General features: G+C 42.5%; 2 protein-coding genes across 4 annotated transcripts in view; one reads left to right on the plus strand and one right to left on the minus strand.

The window, feature by feature from the left end:
• The window catches only part of IFT74 (intraflagellar transport 74), an 83,126-nt gene that overhangs the window by 8,637 nt on the left and 51,744 nt on the right, over positions 1-22,745 (plus strand). For all 3 annotated transcript variants that reach the window (XM_083185420.1, XM_083185429.1, XM_083185439.1), the window contains exons 6-8: positions 3,061-3,121; positions 3,443-3,502; positions 6,214-6,275. In XM_083185420.1, coding sequence (XP_083041546.1) covers positions 3,061-3,121; positions 3,443-3,502; positions 6,214-6,275 — 183 coding nt within the window. The remainder of the gene's footprint in view (positions 1-3,060; positions 3,122-3,442; positions 3,503-6,213; positions 6,276-22,745) is intronic.
• On the minus strand, positions 7,840-20,331 carry LRRC19 (leucine rich repeat containing 19). The gene is made up of 5 exons (XM_083185408.1): positions 20,223-20,331; positions 16,285-16,362; positions 14,604-15,123; positions 11,890-12,096; positions 7,840-9,343 (listed from the first exon to the last, which is right to left on the minus strand). Exons 2-5 carry the CDS (start codon positions 16,351-16,353, stop codon positions 9,027-9,029), a joined length of 1,113 nt encoding a protein of 370 aa, XP_083041534.1. The 5' UTR covers positions 16,354-16,362; positions 20,223-20,331; the 3' UTR covers positions 7,840-9,026.

Genomic DNA, 22,745 nt, shown 5'->3' on the forward strand with positions numbered 1-22,745 from the left:
TATTTAATTCTCCAAAGAAAAAATGTCATCTCTGTGGGAATGTGGCTTTAATAAAGATAGTGTTCCCGCTAGGCTGTTTTAGCGGGGGCTGCTCCCTGCCCGATTTCTAAAGTGCAAAATGCGCCCTGCCCCTCTGGCAGCGCCCCGCTAAAACAGCCTGCCTTTGTCACCGCTGTTGTGACCAGGGAAGCCCGGTGCCGCTGTACATAGCGATGCCCGGCACTTCCCCGGCAGTGTACAGCCTTCCGGGTGGCCGGGTCCGCCCCCTTTGCGTGATGCCGCCGGCCGGGCCCACCCCCTTTGCGTGACGCCACCGGCCGGGCACGCCCCTTTTCGTTACGGCGTGGCCCGGGCACGCCCCTTTTGTGATGTCGGCGGCATGGGCACGCCCAAAATAGTGACGTTGGCGGGCCCGGTCATATTATTTGAGGCACCCCTATGCCAAAAGTTGCTTGTTTAGAAATTTAGAAAAAAATATAATATTCAGAAAATTGTGTTTATATGTTATCCTTAGGTTCAATTTTTGTGGAGAGGGACCAGATTTACTTCTGTTTGCCAACTTATGTTATTATGGTCAGCCACCACCACTGGTTTTGAGTATTGCATTGGTCCTGGACCAATATGAATTGGTCCTGGACCACCAACCTGAGGCACCCCTACAATTCATTTTTACCGCAAAAACAACAGACAAATTGGCCTATATTGGAAATGGACAGATGCACATTCCCACAGATCTTTTGCTAAATCTTCTGATCTTACGTGCTGCATGAAAGATCATAAGATTTAGCAAAAGATCCATAGGAACGAACATGGAATTTTAAGAAAAGTGTTTGGTGAAGATGTGCGCTTGCCTGAAATCTTTTGTCCAGGACAGACAAAAGATTTCAAGGATAATTTATGCGCACATCTTACGATCGCAGCTCTTTCTAGTGTGTGGGCACCTTAAGACAATCTGTGACTTACTGTATACTGGCTCATTTGATTATTTTCTTAGTACTATACCTCCAAGGTCAGATAAGAGCTTAAAATATAAAAAAATAGTATATATTTGTTTTGTTCTTATTTGTTTAACAATCGTAAAGATTTTTAGGGGTAAATTTAATAACGGTCTTTTTTTTGTTTTTTTTAATTGATGTGTTTCAAGGGTTAAATCACCTAAATATTAACATTAAAACAATGTATAGAATTTTGGCCCTGGAAACATCACATTAACTTAAGGCCCCCATACACTATGCGATTTTGGGACGATTTCATCCGATTTCGGCACCTTGTGCCGATAATCGGGTGAAATCGGCCCAAAATAGTAGGTGTGTGATATCTGATCCGATCCGATGCCCGGTCCCGTGCGCATCGGACAGGATCAGGGAGGTCGGACGGTCTGTACATACGATCACGTCCGACCTCCCTGTATGCATATGCCTGCCACCTGACAGGCATATGCATGCAGACACCGGGGGAGCAGCGGGTCCCTGAGCACCGGCGAGTGCTGCTGACTGACCTGGCCGGGCAGTGTACTTACACATAGCAGCAGCGGGGACGGGCAGCGCAGTGGCGGCTATTATATTTTTAAAATACTTGTCAAATGACCGGCCGCTCTCTGATTGGCTGAGAGCTCTCCGGCCAATCAGAGAGCGGCCGGTCATTTGACCAGTATTTTAAAAATATAATAGCCGCCACTGCGCTGCCCGTCCCCGCTGCTGCTATGTGTAAGTACACTGCCCGGCCAGGTCAGCAGCGCTCACCGCACCCGCCGCTCGCCCCCACCACCGCTGGCCGCCTCCACCACCGCCGCCGCTGCCCGCCCCCACTACTCCTCTCCGCCCTGCAGCTCCCCGGGTTTTTTTTTACATGGGATAAATCGCATGCGATTTATCCCATGTAAAAAATGGCACATCAAGTGCCAAATTGTATGTGAGCCTCCCGGGGAGCTGCCGGGCGGCTCGCAGGTAAATTGGGTCCGACTTGTCCCTAGGACAAGTCGGCCTAATGTATGGGGGCCTTTAGATCAATCTACAGTATATTGATTCTAAATTGACCATGTAGTAAAAAGAAAGCTAGGGTTTGGAAATTAGGAAAGTAAACAGTACAAATTTACTCTCAGTAAAAAAAACAGCAGCAGTAAAATGTATATCACATTGCATGTAATCTAAAGCGTATCAATTAACAATATAGTTCCATGAATCAATCAAAGTTAAGAACTAGTAAGCCCACTCAAAGCAAATGCTTCAAAGGCTACATGTAGTTTCAGTTGCTGCGAACAGATGGCTGTGTTTCGGTGACACTAGACATATACATAGAGATTTATTATTATTAATTTATTTATTAACAGTTTCTTATATAGCGCATACATATTCCGCAGTGCTTTACAAAGCATAGTTATGGGCAAAAAAACACATAACGAATTACAGCACAAGACAGTTTAGGACAAGTACATGGTTAATACAGATAGTTGCATCAGGGGACAGGACACTGAAGCAATCCTCAGGGTGGCAGAGGTTTATATATTCTAAGAAAGGCACATGAGGAGAGAGGGCCCTGCTCATGAGAGCTTACATTCTAAAGATGATTCATTAGTTAATTCTAGTTGTGGGATGCCAGACGAACTTGGACTTTTTTTTTTTTTTTTAAACCGTAATCCATTACAAGGTAAACCCCGTACAGCAATTCAAACCATTCTTTAGCAACGGAATGTCCCAAATTATTAATGGACTCCTAGTTCTAACAAAATATAGAAGGACCCGAAGTCCCAGCAAATCAGCAATTGACACCAAAAAGAACATAAATATGTTGATCTTTTGTATGTGACGACCTTTTGGTGCCAATTTATGAAATGTTGACCCTTTTATATAAACTAATTGAGTGTAGATTAAAAAAAATAAAGAAATTTAACGTAGCTAACTCTTGATTTTTGGCTGGCGCCGTGAAAGTAAAGAAGTACCGATTTTTTTTTTAGTTTTGTTGAAGTTGGAAATATTTTGTTATTTTTGATGGATGTTGTAGGCTATAAAATACAGATTGGAAAATATTTGATTGCAAATATTTATTGTATCCTTTCTACAGAGCTGAAGTGCTTGCCCATGAGATTAAGGAACAGCAGGGGCAGCTTGCAGATTACAACATGGTACGTTCTCCACTGATTAATTGCTATCAAATGAATACCATGTATCTGGTTTGAACAAGTGAAAATGGATATGATGCACAAAGTTAGGGAAAACAGTTAAAATTGATTTTACTCTTTACGACCCTTTTAACCCTTTATGACCCCATGGTTGGATGCATAGTTGCTTTGTAATGTTATAGTACAGGGCCTATGCAGGAGAGCAATAGCCACATGTAAAGTCTGTAAAATATGATATTACCCACCTATTTATGTAGCTTTTGTAGGAATGGTAATCCATAAAGTGTGTCATTAGCTAAAGTAAGTGTTTTTTATATTTTTCAGCTGGTAGACAAACTAAATACTAACATGGACATGGAGGAAGTGCTAAACGACTACAATATGGTAAGTGATAGATAAAAAGGACTCCACAAAAATAATAATGATAATAAGGTGTTGATTCAGTTTGGATCGTATAACGATCCAATATGACCAATGTGTGCGCAGGACCAATTCTGCACGTGCGAAGGCAGAGGCATTTTCGTGCGGACGGCCTGGTGCTGGGCGTGTCATCCCCATTTTACAGGAGTGGCCGGGCAAAGGCTTAGCAAGCGGGGCAGCAACAGGCAGCTTGCGTAAGGTTAGACTCAGGCTGCAGTCACAGAGGGACACCGCAACTAGTTTGTAAATGATCCGGGTTAGATTTACCATGCTTTTCCCCTTGTTCGGGCCTATGGAATTTTTTTTCATTTTTTTTTTTTTCTAAAAAATGTTCTATGTAGTCATTGAAGCTTGGGCTCATACTTTGTGCAAAACTCTGTGAATTGGACCCAATTGGTTTCTTATTCTTCAATCTGTGGAGTCAAATTACAAATCACTGAATGACAGAGTTCATGTAATCTCTGACTGTGAAGGTTACTTTCAGTCCCTGACTGTGTGCACTGGGTGAGGTTAGTATGGGTTAGGTTGTTATTATTGTGGGTATCTAGGGTTCTATTGTACACCAGCATGGAGCTGTGATTTTATACTTGTCTTGTGCTTTTCTGTGTTTTGTACATGAGGTAATATTGCTCGTTCTGCAGGATAATGGGGCTGTAAAGTACACTGCATACAGGGCCTTATTCAGAGATGTACGCAAAGCTGAAGTATCACTGAACTGAGGGATTATCAACCGATTGTCATGCTGTGTTTGCATTGCACATGCTTCAAGGCACACAATGAAGATCCCATCACAAATTGACCACTTGGGGTGTTAACATGGTGTTAGCAGGGAAAGGTTGGAAAAACACAGGTGTGCTATGGCTATTTTAAGAGCGTGTTTCTGATGACGGCTGCAAGCCCTACTGTACAAAAACATGGCGTCTGTGTGACGAATGCCAGGTCTGATCTGTGTAGCCCTAAGGCTACCTGTAAGTTCCTTGTTCTTGCGTACACAATTGCGAAAGTGTTGCAGAAGCTCCTGTGGGTATCCTATTTTATTTCTAGGTATTACCTACACTTGCTAAGTGTACAGCAGCAAGTGTAGTGCAGATTAGCGTACTTCTCTGAATCAGGATCACAGTTCAAATAGTCCAGGCAAACCACTGTGAGACAGATACATTTTCTATTCACTTGTAATAGCTGATTTGTTATTGCTGACAATAGTACCATAGTGCACAGCATTCCTGTGTGAGGAGCGCAGACAGATCGATTGTCGATGTTCTCTGGAAAATCTAGCAACCATGACGCACTGTGCCATTTGTTAGTGCTGCATATAGTTTTGTTACTGTAGATTAACTTTATGCATTAGGCATTATTACTCTCTAGTTGGAAATACCTTTTCCATTACATCATCCTAAAATGTAGATAACATTGAGTATATTCTGCTAATTATGTACTGCAGAATTAAAGCTAAACAAAGGGGTAAAGCTTCTAAAAAATAAATTGTTGGTGTTGCCCACAGCAACCAAGCAGATTCTGTCTATCATTTTCTAGAAAAGATAGATATAATCTGATGCACCGGACTATGGTGTATTTTCTACTGGTACATTACCATGTATGCATTAGCAGTATTTAAGATATTTATCAAGGGGCCCAGATGGTGCACTCTGTGATGGTTAGACAGTGCACTCTCTCTGTGTCGGCTGGCCACTCCCTGAAACATGGGCCCTGGGTAAGCTCTCCCAAATATAGTCTGCACTCTCCCAGATGAAGGAAACCTAGGGAGACTTTGGTCTCTTTATGGCCAGTATTCAATGAGAAAAATTCGCCTTGTTTTATGGCGAGTTTGTGCTGTTTTCGAGTTGGAAGGAGCATTTTGCTCTCCAAAAGTGAACCACCCTATTCAATGTGATATTTTCGCCGTCTTTTAAAGTGATTTTCGCCGTGTCTCTCCGTGTAGCAATTCTCCATCTTTTCATGGAGAGCTGGAATGTGAACTTTTAAACTAAAATATTTGTTTTTTTTTTAATTTTGGTGTCAAAAAATCAGGATTTTTCTTCTGTGAAGGGGCATGTTATTTTTATTCATGTGCTTATAGCACATGAATATATATTTAATTTAAAAAAAAATATTTTTGAAATTTTTTTTTTTTTTACACAGAGCAGCCTACAGGGGGCCGGAGCTCTCGAGCCGCTCATTAGATATTCATATATTCACTGCATCCGATCATTACATATGCACGATCGGGTGCAGTGAATACTGGGTCCCCCGCTGGCTATAGGGGGGGCAGCTTGTGCTGCCTGGGTCCAAGGGAGCCCACCTCCCCTCCCCATATGTTCTGGGGCAGCCAGGGAGACTTTAATCTCCCTGGCTGCCACTTTCCCCCAGCTCCCTGCCGTGGACGCTCGTCCGCTGCACGGGTTAAGACTCGCCGCGAGTGACGGCGAGTCTTAACCACATTAAATAGTGGGAGCAGGAGTGGCAGCGAGCCCTCCGGAACAGGGCGAGTGCATGGCGAGAGAAAAAATCTCTCGCCATGCACGGAGAATATTTCACATTGAATACTGCCCTTAGACATATAGTACATGAACCCAGGCACTATATCCGAAATATTTGATGTCTCTTCGAACATGTGTAAATGAGGTGAAAATTCTCTTTAATTGACATCTCACCTCCTCTATTCCTATTTCTCACAGCTAAAAGCTCAGAATGACCGGGAAGCCCAGAGCATAGATGTCATTTTTACAGAGAGACAAGCGTAAGTAGTTTTACTGAAAAATGTCATGGATGCTTGTTTTTGAGACCACTCATTCTTTCATAAGGCCTCTTACGTTCCAGAGAAAATGGCTGTTTTAGCTGTTAGCATTATTGCTTTCTACTCACGGACTTGCTCTAAACACAGAGATCATTCACTTTAATGAACAAAATCAATGTTATATCCTTTATTTGTAGACAGATAAAACAGCCTCATACATTTTGCCTCAATACATTATTCAGTGCAAAATGCCTGGCATGAGGTGAGTTAAGCCATCAGGTACAGTACAAGCTGTCCGGTACAGTACTCAGGCTAAAGTCGGACATCTTTTTTTTGCAGAGAATGTGTCTTAGTCGTAACACCTTGCAATAATTACTCTTGAGGAGGCTGTGCTGATTTTAATTTGAAATATGACACATGTATGTGGTGTGTGACTGTACAGAGTGCAATGGAACCTTGGGAAAACGATTGCGGCTGCTACATTGTAGCACTTCATTTACAGATGCAGAGACTCCGTTGCACACAGATATAAAAGTGTCATATCAAAGTAATCAGTAATCCTCGCGCATCCTAGTCTCATAGCGTTGTGACTAATGCTGTGTACACACGGTACAATCCAGCATGAGAGTTTGACTATATAGTCAAAATCGCATGCAGATCGCACAGGTTTTTTACCTTGCGATCCCAATACGCGCTCCCGTGACAGCATAAATCGAAACCCAGATAGACAGGGCAGCAATGACTATATAGTGCAGATTGTATGAATTGTATGTAAAAAGCACAGAGATAGCAAAGATTGCATAGTACTCGAATCTTAAGTCGAATAGCAAGAGGATCTCACCGTGTGTACACACCATAAGACAAATATTTGGCAAAAAATACTAGCAGATTCTCATACAACCTGGCGTGCAAAGATGTGTATGAGGACATATTTGTAATTCAGCGCAAGGAGAAGCCATACACCAATCCAGATAATACAATAAATACATCATTACTGATTTTTGCACACTCCTCTGTGGGGTCCGAGTAAAACGAAGCAATATTTCTTACCTGTAATATACTGCATATTAGTATCATGCCAGACTTCAGGGGGACCTTGCACTGAAGTGAATCAAAAGATTAAACACCATGTTATTCAAGTTGAGGTGTTGGAAGCAGGAAAAATGGGTAAGCATAAGGATATGAGATACTTTGACAAGGACCAAACTCTGATGACTAGTTGCATGGGTCAGACCATCTCTAAAGCCGGTATTGTGGGTGTGTATGCAGTGGATAGTACCTACCAGTATTGGTCCAAGGTAAGACAACCAGTGGCAGGGTCTTATGGGTACCTTATGCTCATTGCTGTGTATCTGTGGTGAGTGTAGTCTAGCTCTCCTGGTCCTATTCCATAGCAGAGTCACCATAACACAAATTGTTTAAACATACATGCTGGCTATGATAGAACGGTGTAGTAAAACACTGTCTATTGCTGCTTGCTGAGTTTGTGGCTATTATTATCGTTTATTTATGTGGCGCCACAAGGGTTCCGCAGCGCCTGACAATACATAGATGAGCAAAAGAACGAAACAGTAAAATAGTGATTTATAGTACAAATGCAAATTAGGACAAGTACATGGTAAATAAAAGACAGTTGCAGCAGCGGACACTGAGGCAATTATAACAGTGGCAGAGATATATTCTAAGAAAAGCACATGAAGAGAGAGGGCCCTGCTCGTTAGAGCTTATATTCTAAAGCTATACTGACTCCTGTCCACCATGGGACATACCTACAATGGGCACGGGAGTGTCGGAACTAGACCATGGAGCGATGGAAGTAGTTGGCCTTATCTAACAAATCCCATTTTCTCTCACATCAAATGATGGCAGGGTGCATGTGCGCATCTTTTACCTGGGGTAGAGGTGGTACCAGGATGCACTGTAGGAAGGCAAGCTGTTGGAGTCAGTGTAATGTTCTAAACAATGTACTGCTGTGAAACTTGGGCCCCAGAATTCATGGGGATGTCACTCTGATGCTTACTAACAACCTGAAGATTGTTCCAGACCAAGTACAATCCTTTGTGGCAATGGTATTCCCTGATGGCATTGGCCTTTTTGCAAAATAATATGCCCTGCCGCACTGCAAAATCTATTCAGTAATGGTTTGAGAAACATGTCGCAGAGTTCTTCAAATTCCCCAGATTGCAACCCAATGTAGCATGTGTGGGATGTACTGAAATAACAAGTCCGAGCCACAGGACTACAGGACAATTTACAGGACTTAAAGGGTTTGCTGTTAATGTTTTATACCAGATACTGCAGGACTCCTTCAGGGGTCTTTTGAAGTCTGTTCCTTTGACGGATCAGAGCTGCCTTTGTTGCACAAGGGGGACCTACACAATAGGCAGGTGCTGTTAATATTTAGGATGATGGGTGTATATAAACGCATACTTATACTTTTTACTGGATTTGGTTATTTGGGGGGGTGGGGGGTTTGTTATCATAAGTTTCTTCAGATGCATAAAGAAATTCTTTGTTTATTAAATAAAATAAAGATCTCCAAAATCAAACAGGCACAGCAAAATCCGGCTGAATGAATCGTCGTCCAGATTCTTTTCTCTTGAATCTGTATAAAGGTTCATGGATTTTAGCAGCATAATAAATTGAAGGCAATGATGAATAGAGAAACAGGGAAACCCTTAAGGTAAATTCATACTCTGCTTCTTGAGATGGAAGCATTTGTCATACGTTGAAAGTCATTCCTTTCTCAGTTAGTTATATTTCTGCTCTTATGTCCCGTTCATCAATGTATTTGTCTTCTATAAAGCCATCCTCTTCTGGCACAAATGAATGCATTTGCTCAAAGACTACCACGTTTTCGTCATCATCTGGGCTTTTTTCATTTGTGCTCATATCAAAGTCAACATTGAATTCCTCTTCGTATGTGTAAGGTTCTTCTTCTTTTAGGCGATGGTGGTTGTAGCTTAGAAGGTAGCTGTACCATTTGGGGAACTTGATTGCAGCTAAAATCAGTAATGAAGTGACAATTCCAACAACCAGCACCCCCACCAGGAATGTCCAGCTATTTCCTGCTGTACAATAAAAACATTATGTTAAACTCACATTAAAGTTGCATGACATGGGTACATGGCCCAATTATTTTTTAGTGCAGATAAAGTACATATTCATTATGCTTCAGCATTAATATAACATATAACATTGTATAATGGCATGAGTGAGGAGAGCTGGATACTGTTTGACATAGGGCCTGATTTAATGCGTGTGTGTATATGCTTACACATCCAGTTCCATGTGGCCGCTCACTATCAAATGATGTCTCTAGCCTTCTCTCTGAAAGGTAAGTCTATACTTACTTTTCAGATGACCGCTAAACGCTGATTTTATGTGATGTCAGCTGCCCACCCAAGCAGGCATGGACACACTTTGAGTTCACAGGGTTACACCCAGTTTTTCAATGATCGATGGTCCCTTGCGTCCACCCCCCTGTCCGCCACTGGGGAGTGTGAAACCGGGGTTTGCACATGCAGAGCCCCCAAAAGTTGGCCGGGGTAGCGAATTAGACCCGCACTGAGTTACTCTGAATCGTCCTAGTATTAGTATCTATCACATAGCATGTTGCCTGTTAGCAAGGCTAGTGGTATGCTCATCAATCAGAAAACTTTTTACAGATGTGTTTCTATTGGCTATCACTAGTCTATAACAGCTTATGCTGAGGAACAAATGGCACTTTGGTACTCTTTACCTAGAACGGCGCCCGCGATTGAAATCGCGGTCGTCGGGGGTAAAAATCGCGGTCATCGCGGGTAAATCGGGATGACCGCGATTTTCCCATAGGGAACAATGTTAAAAAGGCAGATTGACCGCGATTTGACTGTTAAATGCCTCAATGGACCCGATTTGGCCCTAGGAATCAATGTTAAATGGGCCACAGAGCCCAAATAAGCACAATTAACCCTTAAATTTCCCCCCCAATTTTTAACGCCACCCCACGATCCACGCGAACCCGAAGCGTGGCGAGCGCAGCGAGCCCGCGAGGGGCGGCGGTACGCGTCCTCCGACCTTTTCATGCCCTACTATCCACTAGGGCGTGGAGTGAGAATATAATAGTGTGGCGAGCGCAGCGAGCCACCGAGCCCGAAGCGTGGCGAGCGCAGCGAGCCCCGCGAGGGGACGCGGATACCTTCACAGTTATACGCGTCCCCTCGCGGGCTTCACAGGTGTCCGTGGCGACACCAACACCTGTGAAGCCCGCGAGGGGACGCGTCTACCTGTGAAGGTATCCGCGTCCCCTCGCGGGGCTCGCTGCGCTCGCCACGCTTCGGGCTCGGTGGCTCGCTGCGCTCGCCACACTATTATATTCTCACTCCACGCCCTAGTGGATAGTAGGGCATGAAAAGGTCGGAGGACGCGTACCGCCGCCCCTCGCGGGCTCGCTGCGCTCGCCACGCTTCGGGTTCGCGTGGATCGTGGGGTGGCGTTAAAAATTGGGGGGGACATTTAAGGGTTAATGGGCTCTGTGGCCCATTTAACATTGATTTCTATGGCCAAATCGGGTCCATTGAGCCATTTAACAGTAAAATCGGGTCCATCGCGCCTTTTAACATTGATTCCTATGGGAAATCGGGAGCATCGCGTCGCGGGCATCGCGGGTACATTTATGGCCGGCCGCGACGCGACCGACACGATTTCCATGTTTAACATGGGTTTCAATGGGAAATCGCGGGCATCGCGTCGCGGCCACACATAAATGTACCCGCGATGCCCGCGACGGGCGCCGTTCTAGGTAAAGAGTACCGGCACTTTTTTAAAAAGTGAAATGATTTTTTTTCATGGGTTTAAGGCAAAACTTTTTTTTTTATTTTGTTATTTTCCTTTGCGTGAATAACCCTACGGTACATGTTATTTGTCACTTGAGAATCCATAAATCTGTGAACTTCCCCCTGCTTTCCCTTATCTTTATTACTTTGATAACAGTAGGTTGGGCCGATTGACAAACCTGTTCAAACAAAGTGACACTCTGGCAGTACTGCATTGCTCTATTGGGGCCTTCACAGCATAGTGATCCATGGGCATTTTCTAAGCATGCCCCTACATCGCCCCTGCACCTTGCTATCTCCCCAGCGATTAATATCCAGCATGCTGGATAAATCTAAATTAGTCACCATGGTCAGGGACAGTGTACTCATGGAGAACACTGGCCCTGACAGATCGCTCAGCAGCACCTCGCTGTGCAGCACTGTATGCTGAGCAATCTAGCACAATCTGATCAGCACGATCATCTCCCCCATCTCATTACGCCTGTAGGCCCCTTATGTTTCTATATTTTTAATTGAAGGAGCTTATTATGATTTTATTGAATGTATAATTGAATCATAAAAATTCATCCTCATCATCATTTCAATTTTCAGAAAAAAAAAATAGGAACATTGCATAGGTGTAATTTGATGGACCTTTTTCTTGGCACTGTGCAGATATTTTTTTTTTTTTTTTTTAGATTGTTAGGATGACAAACTTGAACTAACAATATAACTTAACGAGTCAGTGGGTAAAGTGAGAAGACTTTGTTACTGTAGTGTACGGTATTTGCTGGAGAACTCACAATGGTCTCCTCACATACCTTTGGTAGTAGATGTGGTGTTCATTCCATTGATAACTGTAGACAAATAAGTGGGTGTTGGATCTGTAGAGTTAACTGTCGGTGTGGTCTGTGAAATGTCACTGCTTCCATCACAGTTGAGAATGTTCGCTGGTACTGTCTTGACTGCTTTTATAGTAAAGGTAGTCATATGCGGCGGTGCAGCACACAAAGTGTTGTTCTCATTTTCTGTACAACAAGCAACATAGCATCAATACTGTCATTTGTAAAGTAAATTTTTTTTTTTTTTAAATTTAGTATTTATTTTGACAGTTCTAATTGCAATAAATAAACATATTGATCCTTTTTTTATGTGAATAAGGTCTGTTATGAAGTGGTAATGCTTTAAATATATTCCGAATTGCTTCTTTTCTATATTCCCATATATTTTCATCTTTTTATTCTGTTGAACCAGGCAGCATGTATGATTTATTTTGCTCGGTTGTGAATATCAGTTTTTGGTACTTGTTTAGTTTCACGGCGCCCGATATATTGGATGCAATATCGGCCGATATGTCGGATGTGAGCCGATGCGATTTTTTTTTTTTTTTGTACCTGTTCATAACCTCACTATCCACTACGCATGGAGTTGATTTTATATAGTGTGGCAAGCGCTGTAATCCGCTACGCTCGCCACACTTTGGGCTCGGTGGCTCGCTGCGCTCGCCACACTATGTAAAATCAACTCCATGTGTAGTGGATAGTGGGTTTATGAACAGGTAAAAATCATCCGATATATCGGCCGATATCTCATCCGATATATCGGGCGCCGTGAAACTAAACAAGTACCCAGTTTTATATTGTATATTTTATATTCTATTCTTATTTAGGGCCAGATGTACTAAGCTCGTTTTTCAAACACAGCCCATGACATGATAGTTAGGAGCCGATTGGCTGGTACTTTATCACTCTCCTTTTTATCACTTTTCAAGGCTTATTACTGTACATCTCTCGCTTAGAGAGCTTATGTAAAATAGTTTATGTGCTAGTCTAATAGTAATGAGCAAGCATGTATATTAGGCTGGAGACAGAGTACACTTTAAAGGATTTTGTATTAAGTGATGTTCTATAGAGCATCTATTGTACAAGGCTGGCTAATGTAATGTACCGATTTTGTACTGTTTTGATGTTTCCCCATGAGAAAATCTCTGCAATAAGACAGGACAGCCGAGATTAAGTAAATCTGGCAGATGCGGTTACTGAATCAATAAGTACAGTGAAGCCGAATGTTGGCCTGTCGTGAATAATAGTATGGGCCAAATAAATGCCAGCTAGAATTGCCATCCCGAATTACAGTAATGTATTTTGTTTTTTTAAGATATCTTTAAGTTAAAAATTTGCTACCATCCTCTGATTTGCCAGTTTGCAATGTACCAGAAATAGTGCATCAATGGTTTTATTCTGGATAGTGAACCTACTTGTAAGTTTTATGATATAATTACCGTATTGCCGGCGTATAAGACGACTGGGCATATAAAACGACCCCCCAACATTTCCACTCAGAATATAGAGTTTGTTATATAAGTGCACCCAGCGTTTAAGACGACCCTCCCACTTGGAGGCATGTTTTTCAGGGGAAAAAAGTAGTCTTATACGCCAGCAAATACAGTAGTTTATTTAATGGGAATGGCAGCTGTATTACATTATTGTATATGCTAAGATTTTTTTAAAATTTTTTAATAAAATAAAAATATTACATTACCCCGGCACCATTCAACATAGCTACCTATACTAGTATATTTAAACATTTTTCGTTGGCTTGCATCATTCAATTTGCCGACCTGCCTGAGAACCAGGACAGTAACAGTACGAAAAGGAAGGAGGGCAAAAGGACCAGAATTCACAAAGTCTGTGACATCACATGTTTTTTGTTTTGTTTTTTTGCTTCTGATTGGTTTCCCTCTTTCCAGTTATACTGCTTTCACATTGCCTAAACTTTTAAGACCCAGTATTTTGAAACGGTATTTAAATCGGGTCTGAGCCACTTAACCCCTTTCACATTACAGGTGACAGCCGGTATATTACCATTTTAAACCCCTATCACACAACGCACATAAATACCGGGTTTCAAGCAGGTTTGCAGTGTGAAAGCAGGGAGGAGAACAGGACAGACTGTAGCTAGACAGTGCAGTGCCTATTGAATGAACGAGACCCGCTCATTACATATGCACATGTGTAATGATCGGTTTCCGCTCATTACATATGTGCATATGTAATGCGTTGGACCCAGTCATTACATATGCGGGTCCCGCACATTAGATATGCACATATGTAATGTGTGGCTCATTACATATGCACATATGTAATGAGCAGGTCCCGCTCATTACATATGCACATATGTAATGAGCAGGTCCCGCTCATTAAATATTCACTGCGCTGATAACCAGCTCAGTGCTCACTGCTGCCTGAGTCCTATATACCGGTTCAGAGCCATTCACACTGCATAAAAAACGGCTCTGAACCGTGTAGGACTCTGCTTTTTTACCCGTTTGCAAGTACCGGTTATTTGTAACCGGTAAATGCAGACTGGCGCTTTAACACTGCAGCTCTAACAGTTTTAAAAGGCTAAAAAAAAATGGCAATATACCGGTTAAGAGCTGCAGTGTGAAAGGGGTATATTTTACAGATGGTTATCTGATATTAATAGCTAAATCATTACTGCATAAGTTTTCATGTATTGGTCCTAAGTATCTTACCAAGAATTACTTTGCTGTCATTTAACCACACTGACAGATTCATAAGGGAGCAATCACAGTTCCATGGGTTCCCAGCAAGTGTTATATTCAAGATCGTTTTCAAATCCTTCAGTGAGTCTTTTATATCCAGATTTGTTAAGTTGTTGTTTTGTAGGTATAACACTTGTAGGTGCTGGAGTGGTGATAGGGTGCCTTCAGGTACTTGAGCTATTTGATTGTAGCTAAGATCCAAAAGCTGCAGGTTTCCCAGTCCATCGAATGCCTTTTCTCCCATAGATGCAATCCTGTTGTTTTTGAGAATTAAGATCTCAAGATTTGAAAGACCCTCAAAGTATTGATTTGGCAACATAGTGATATTGTTTTTGGTGAGAGTCAGCTCTGTTAATTTAAGGTACAGTAACAGGGCGTCTTTATTTAATTTGTCTAAGGATATACTGTTCTCCGTTAAATCTAGTTGTGTGATATTCTTTGAAATATTTGTAGGAATGGCTGTAAGGCTACACTTTATAAGAACATATTCCTGTAGATGAAAATAGACATATTATAAAGCATAAGGTTATATCTATAGGAAATGCTCATACAAATGATATGAAATGAAATATATCTTGCTTTCAAAGCAAAATCTTACACTAGACGATATAAAGATGCATTGGAAATAGATTAACAATATTGTAAAAATTCTTGTACAGTAAGGAAAAGATTACCGTTCTTGGACTAAATATGCTTTGTTCTTGTGCATGGTTTTAATTAATTTGATAATGCATTATTTATTTATATTATTATTACAAGTTGCTTGACACTTCAATATTTCGATTTGAAATCTTATTAATGCTGGATGCCGATGGATTTAAAGCATCAGAAATAGATTCTGGTATAGATTAGATTTATTTCTGTTGTCCCTTTTTAATTTCATCTATCATGTCCTGGACTGTGTTAACGACATAGCACCCCACACCCATTCCCAGGAACCAATTAAAAAAAATCCTGACCCTCCTACAGTCCAACACCATCTCTCCACATTGAATGGACATCCAGTGAATGGCTGTAGGCATTCTGATTGGTGGATAGCTCCAGTCATCCACCAGTAGCCTACTGGCAGTCGATCACTGTCTGGTAGGGATGGTCACCCAACAATGGTCATCTCTTTTTATTTTTTTGGACTGGACATGGGGCCAATTACAGACCGAGGACAAGGCATCGCAGGTGGCACTTTGGTCCCTGCCCTGACACCTTGTAAAAATGTTTTAGTTATGTGCCATCGATGGGACAGAAACCATCTGGTTCTCTCCTATCAATGGCAAAAGTATTAAATTTTGGCCATTAACCATTGATGATTATGCAGGCTGGGAGGTAGAAAATGTGTTGCCATTGCTGTCCTCTCCTGCTCGAAGGCCCCTAGGACTGAGGGGCCCTGGACAACTGGCCAGTGTGCCTACACGTTAAGATGGCCATGATCATATCAAATCATTGGCAGCTTTGACAAACCTTGCAATAGTATATTTAGTCCGTCAGGTTTCAGTAATGGATATAGATCAGAGGGTCATTTTCCATGTATAAAATAATGCATCGCTATATCAGCGGTGCCCCATGTCATCTAGCGAGTATGGGGCTTGAATCTGATGTATCCTTTTACTATTATTGTAGATGACCTTGAAGTGTATCATTGAAGATGAATACTTACCAATGAATGGTTACATTGGAGCTGGGCGTAGATGCTTCCACTCCACATTATCAGCAAAAGGATTTTCATCTTTACTGCCTGCAGTGAACAGTACTCGGTTTACTTTTTGTAATACAGAACCTTATTCATTACTGTTTACTGTTACTAGAATTCTCTGTAACCCCTCAAAAGAGATTTAGCAGCCTTAAAGGTCCATACACACTGGGCGACTATGCCGAGCGTGTATAGACAGCGATATTTGCTATCATCGCCGGGGGGGAAAGCCGCTTGGTGCATACACACTGAGCGGCTTTCCCCTGCCCAGTGCAATCAGCGGGGAGAGGACGGCTTTGCATAGTGCAGCGCTATGCAAAGCCGTCCTCAAAGCCACTCATCTGCTGGTATTACCAGCAGATGAGCGGCTTTCCCAGCGATGATGCGGGAGCGCGCAGCAGCGCTCACCGCTTATCCCTGGGGCATACACACTTTGCGGCTTTGAGCTGAAAGCCACTCAAACATGCTGTTTTGAGTGACTTTCAGCTCCAAGTCGCCCAGTGTGCATGGGCCTTAACCGAGTGCCAACATTTGTGAGCGATGTTCAAAATATTGGCTAAAAATGCTAATGTCACTGACATTTACTAATATAGATTCAAATAAAAAATGTTGTGTAAACATTACAGGTCATTAGGATGAATAAAAATGTTTGATTGGCAATTTTCACACCTATTTTCACAAATTCACTCTGCACTCAAAGGTTTAATATGACTTCGCTACAGCACTAATCGTACAAACTAGGAGGTATATTACTGTCTAACAAACCGAAATGACAATAAAGTAGGGCAGAGGTGGGGATTGCAAGTGATTGCTTGAAGGCACACATGTGATCTATTAAATACAGTGCACAATATTTGTAGAGAAATTGAAGGATAAGTCCCAGGAAGTGACACAGTTCATATGTAACATGATATATGTCAGAGTGCCGAGGCTATTAGATAACTGTACTCCTGTATGCAATATCCATCCCTTCAGTGCAGCATTGCAAAATCTGATCTCATGGTTGTTGGTCAGCAATGAAACGACCATAAAGGGTTATTTATAAAGCTGAAAACCTACATCTCTGCTGCATACATCTTTAAGATGTGATTTCTGACTTTTACTGTATTTGCTCCTATATAGCAACAAAGGAGGTGCAAATCATGCTGTATCATAGGAGTACAGATTATAATATTGTTCCTTTTATGGAGACTTCATAAACTTTGAGAGAATGTATAAAACATGTCAGCTAGTATGAGGTTGCACAGTGTTAAATTGTGCAGTGGGTGAGGGTCCGCCTTGGTTTCGCCAGGTTGTTGCAGAGCTTTAGTACCCTGCAAAACTGATACTCATGATTTCTTATGTTCCTTATTTTGGGTTTTATGATACGCAATGCACTAGCACACGCAAAGGGAGTTTGAGTACCCAGAAACCCCCCTGATGGCCAAAACATGTCGGGATAGCTGTACCTGGACCTCTGTAAATAGCTAATTTCTTGTAATTTTGTACCTGTGCTTTCTTACCATGTACAGGTTACAGCTGAATTAAAACTCTTTTTAACCTTTATTTCTGTTTTATGGATTTTCAATTATGGGACTAGTTTTGTTCCTAAAAGAAAAAAAGTTATTTGATTGTTGAGGATAAATATGTTTTTTTTTAATTAAAATTACACACTGTGGGGGTTATTCTAACCTGATCTCAGATTTAGCAGAGCCCTGCAATCAGATAGCCACCACCCACCAGAGTGAAAACCTGCCCTGTGCAAGGCTGCAAATGGCTGCCGAAAATCACACAACAAATCCATTTGCAACTCCTTCACCATCGAATGATTTTTCCAATCAGTGCGTAATGCAGAACCTATTCTTCCTGTGTTATAAAAATAGGCTAATCGAGGCTGGAGCTGACGTCACACGCCCTGGATACACCCATGTTTTCCCTGACTCTCCCAGAAAATGGCCGGTTACCACCCTCCAAACACCGGCAATCTTTCAATCTACTTGCGAACGGCTTGTGATAATATGCTGGCTTTTTACTATTTGGCCTTGTGCATGTGCGGAACGGTCTGTACGCATGCGCAGTCATTTGATAATCGTCTGCCTTGCTAAATAGCCGGGCTGTGATCAGGTCTGAATAACCCCCTATATTATGTTTCTATTTTTGCTTTTTATATTCCAATGATGTATGTGAATGGATTTCGGCGGGATTTCGGCGTAGGGATTCCGACCGCCGGGATTTCAACTGCATCCCTCCTACACATAGGCATGGAAAATGCTTTACCTTTGTGCTGGTTTTTATACTAACCAGTCTTTACAACTTCTATGTGCTTTCTTGTTTAGATCTCAGCTGAGAATTACATCACATAGGGTTCTGTTGTCGCTTTAAACATGTAGAAGACCCAACCTTGAAGCTACAGCAAGGATCATTGAAATAATGTTTACATTTTTATTTTACCTTATTGTTATGGCTTGTTTTTGTTTTAATCCATCCCCCCCCCCCCTGCTGTAGCAGTGGAAAGAAACTGGTGTCCCAACACCCCTCAAAGTTGTCACCTGCCTGCGTCGTGCCTATTTAATGTAATACCCCTTTCACACTGCAGCTCTTAACCGGTATATTGCCGATTTTTTTTTTTTTTTTTAGCCTTTTAAAATGGTTAGAGCTGCAGTATGAAAGCGCCAGTCTGCATTTACTTGTTACAAATAACCGGTACTTGCAAACGTGTAAAAAGCAGAGTCCTACATGGTTCAGAGCCGGTTTTTATGCAGTGTAAATGGCTCTGAACCGGTATATAGGACTCAGGCAGCAGTGAGCACTGAGCTATACGCATATGTAATGACCGGGTCCCACTCATTACATATGCACATATGTAATGAGCGGCTCATTCATATGCACATATGTAATGAGCCTGACAAGATCATTAAATTTGTACATATTTAATGAGCGGCTCACGCTTATTAAATATGAACTGAGCTGTCTTCTAGATACTGTCTGTCCTGTTCTCCTAGCTGTTTTCACACTGCAAACCTGCTTGAGACCCGGTATTTGGGTGCCGGACGGGATCCCGACTGTGAAAACCCCTGATCTTATATTGTAATTTCCTGCTGCACCACAGAGGCACTGTTTGACAGAGGGGAACTTGAAAGACCCTGTCAAATGATTGTTGTCCACTACCTTTATCTGGTATAGAATGCTTCCTGTACATATATACAGTATGTTGTGTAACTGAAAAACGATATAATACATTTTTTTTAAAGAAATACATTATATGGCCAAAGACTGCAATAACTCCATGCATTTATAATAAAGAATCCAAAACATTATTTTTGTTTGCTCTGCTGAGGTATATTTACGGTATCTGGATCTATTAGTATCTTCCTGAGACACCACTCGAGCAGTGTCATCGTATAACCAATTTATCATGGAAATGTGTTGAATATTTGTATGAATAACCAGGCTTCCCTTAGGAATGGAACTGCTTTGTGTATGCCCACAATGAATGTTAAGCAAAAATATAGACACCTGTAAGAAACCACTTCCATCGTTAATACAATTTGTTTGATTCTCATGACTGTCACCAGTGAAGGTGATAGTTCCCTGTCAGCACTGTCTGTTACTGATAAAATGATATCCTTCTGAAACATCCATTTTCACCTCCAGTATAATAAGTTCTAATATATACATGGTAAATTAATCCCATAGCAGACTGTAAAAGAGATTGATATTGAACATTAACATACAGTGACTATACAAAGTGCTATTTGTCGCCAAAATAAAGATTAGCTACATAGAGTGTATAGTCTGTGATAACAGCTTACCGCATTCAGTGTATTTTGCTTTAACCAATTCCGGACAAAAAATAATCAATCAAATTTCCGAGTGCACATTACAGACAAGCTTAGCTAACACGTTGTATCGTTTTATACTCCTACCTTTTTGGAGAGTTTCGTCTCCGACACCTACTGTAGCTTGTTTGTGTGGATTGCAGCTCTGCCCTTTACATTGGCAAGGAGTAATGTAGCAGCATACTGTAGCAACACCTTGTTCCACTATGACCTTTGTACTCAGCGACAGGTGCTTACACTTCTTTAGCAAAAGATTTACTAGTTTCTTCTATTTTTGTATTGGGCTAAATCCAATAGTAATCCAATAAGGAAGTGAGTGATCAGCATGATTTAGATCTTGTGCTTTCTATGCGTTCTAGGCAAATCAGGCTAGTAGCTGCACCTTTTATTTTGATACTGCATAAGGAATCGCATACACCGGATGGAAGTAAGATCTGGTTCTTTATTTGTAGCAGGTAGACACCATACCAGGTTAACGGCTCGGCAATTCACAGCATAGCAGGTTTACCAGCAGGCAACACAAAGGCTTCACAATGTGGGTACAATCCAGAGATCCCTAGCTTAATTCCTTACATTCATCCCCCCCCCCCTCCCCAACACACACACACACACACACAGTTTATTCCCAGCCACAAAAAGGCATAGGGAACACTGACCAGGTGTTGTTAATTAGCAGTGATTCAAAATATATCTTAAGCTGGCCATACATCAGAAAGATCGATCTTAAGATCGATTGCGCTCATGATTGTGTACAATTTCCCTTGAAATCCCCGGCAGTCCTTGGTGGTTTTTGGACACATAATCTACACACAATCGATCATACAATCAATCATACAATCCATCTACTGCATAATTGTGTACACAAGATGTGCACACAATCTGCATACAATCCATCTTACAATCAGTCATACAATCCATCTGCTGATTGATTGTATGATTATGTACATAAGATGTGCACACAATCTGCATACAATCCATCTTACAATCAGTTGAGATTGTATGATTGGGTACAATATCTTTCTCTACCGTCCAATGGGATACTGGGCTTCACTACTATGGGGATTGAGACCTCTGCAGGAGAGACAGGCACATAAAAGAACTTTCAGTGTGGGTGCACTGGCTCCTCCCCTCAATCTCCCTCCACTAGTCAGTTTTGAAAAATGTGCCTCAGGAGAGGCAGTGCTTCTGGATGCTCCAGAGTTTTTCTACATTTATTTTCAAGTTTGTTATTTTGGGGCGCTGTGGTGACCACACAGCTGTCCTGCTTCGTGGGTGTCAGGGGAAGGGTCAGTCCCCGACCTCTTCAGGTGCAGAGCTGACCCTGCTACAGGACATTTCAGGTCCTGCGTGGGACTTGTCACCGCACAGCATTGCGCTGTGGCGAGCAAGTCCCCTAGCCGCCGCACACCCCTGACAGGTCAGAAGACTTCAGTGGTGAGTACAGGCTGGGGGTCCCACAAGGGGTCCCCGCAGCCATTTCTGGTGCGGCAAGACGACGGCTAGTAATGGCGGCCCTCCAGCAGGGACTGCGTGAACACCGCGTCTGGTAACTGGCATAGGGGTGCTGCCGCTGGACCACCAGGGACACCCCTCAGGTTAAAATGTATGATACATATATATATATATATATTTACACCTAATGTCAGTATAAATATATAGAAGCGCCAGCTCCGTGTACAGGGGGCGGGGCTTCACTCAGAGCGGGACCAAGCTCTGCTGGGCGCGCGTTGTCACTTCCTGCTTCTTCACACGCTGCCAGACTCCATTACAGAGGGCTCCTCACTGGCGTGGTGGATCCGGGTACTTGCAGCAGGGCAGAGACAGCAGGTTTTTTATAGCTTTTTAGCGCTGCTGCGCTATTTGGCTGATTCAGACACTGTGTTGTTCATATCACTGTGTTAGCGTTACCAGCTCACCCAGATCTGTGAGTTCAGGTTAAGGGTGCACTTGGCTCCCCAATTGCTCTGTTTATTCCCCACTGATTAGTTACAGCACAGCATAAAACAAACACATAGTCTGTTTTTTCACATCCAGCAGTGTGGTGTGTGCACGTGTGTGACTGCGTGGGGGTTGTGTTGTACTGCAGACATTGTAGTACTATCTCATCATGGTAAAAAAGTTCACTTGTATGGTGTGTAGCACCAAGTTTGTGCCAAAGTCACAGTCCCAGGTTACTTGTGAGGCTTGTATGTCACCACAGCCCAGTAGTGCTGACACCCAGATCAGTGGGGTACCCCCACAGTTGGTGGGGCCGTCGCAGGCAGACGAACAGGAGCCTGCGTGGGCCTCCAACATAAAGACCTTGTTGGATTCTGTGGCTTCACAGCTTTCCACTAACACTCAGCAAACGCAGAGGGTTCAGAGGGAATTGTCCATGTTAGCTGCCAGGGTGGATATTCTTCATACCCTTAATGTACCTCCTCCTCCCGCACAGCCTCAAAAGAGGCAGGCTACTGCGATGGATCCTGACACAGATGAGGACGATGAGGACATATTGGAGGAGGGTGAGGAGCAGGGTCTGCAGGAACCAGCTCCTGAGGCGGCAGTGCATGGTCCCGAGCCCCTTATCAGGGCCATTAGGGATGTTTTAGATCTCCCAGTAGAGGCATC

Source organism: Crinia signifera, chromosome 1 (assembly GCF_055691185.1).
Source record: "Crinia signifera chromosome 1, ASM5569118v1, whole genome shotgun sequence".
NCBI classification, from domain to species: Eukaryota; Metazoa; Chordata; class Amphibia; order Anura; family Myobatrachidae; genus Crinia; species Crinia signifera.

What these genes read in the sequence shown, in the direction of transcription:
- LRRC19 (XM_083185408.1), bottom strand. Translation starts at nt 16,353, where the DNA reads ATGAAAATCCTTTTGCTGATAATGTGGAGTGGAAGCATCTACGCCCAG. An exon ending in TCCAATGTAACCATTCATTG is followed by an intron (nt 15,124 to 16,284) that starts GTAAGTATTCAT and finishes TTTCATCTACAG; the next exon opens with GAATATGTTCTTATAAAGTG. An exon ending in CACCACATCTACTACCAAAG is followed by an intron (nt 9,344 to 11,889) that starts GTATGTGAGGAG and finishes TTTATTGTACAG; the next exon opens with CAGGAAATAGCTGGACATTC.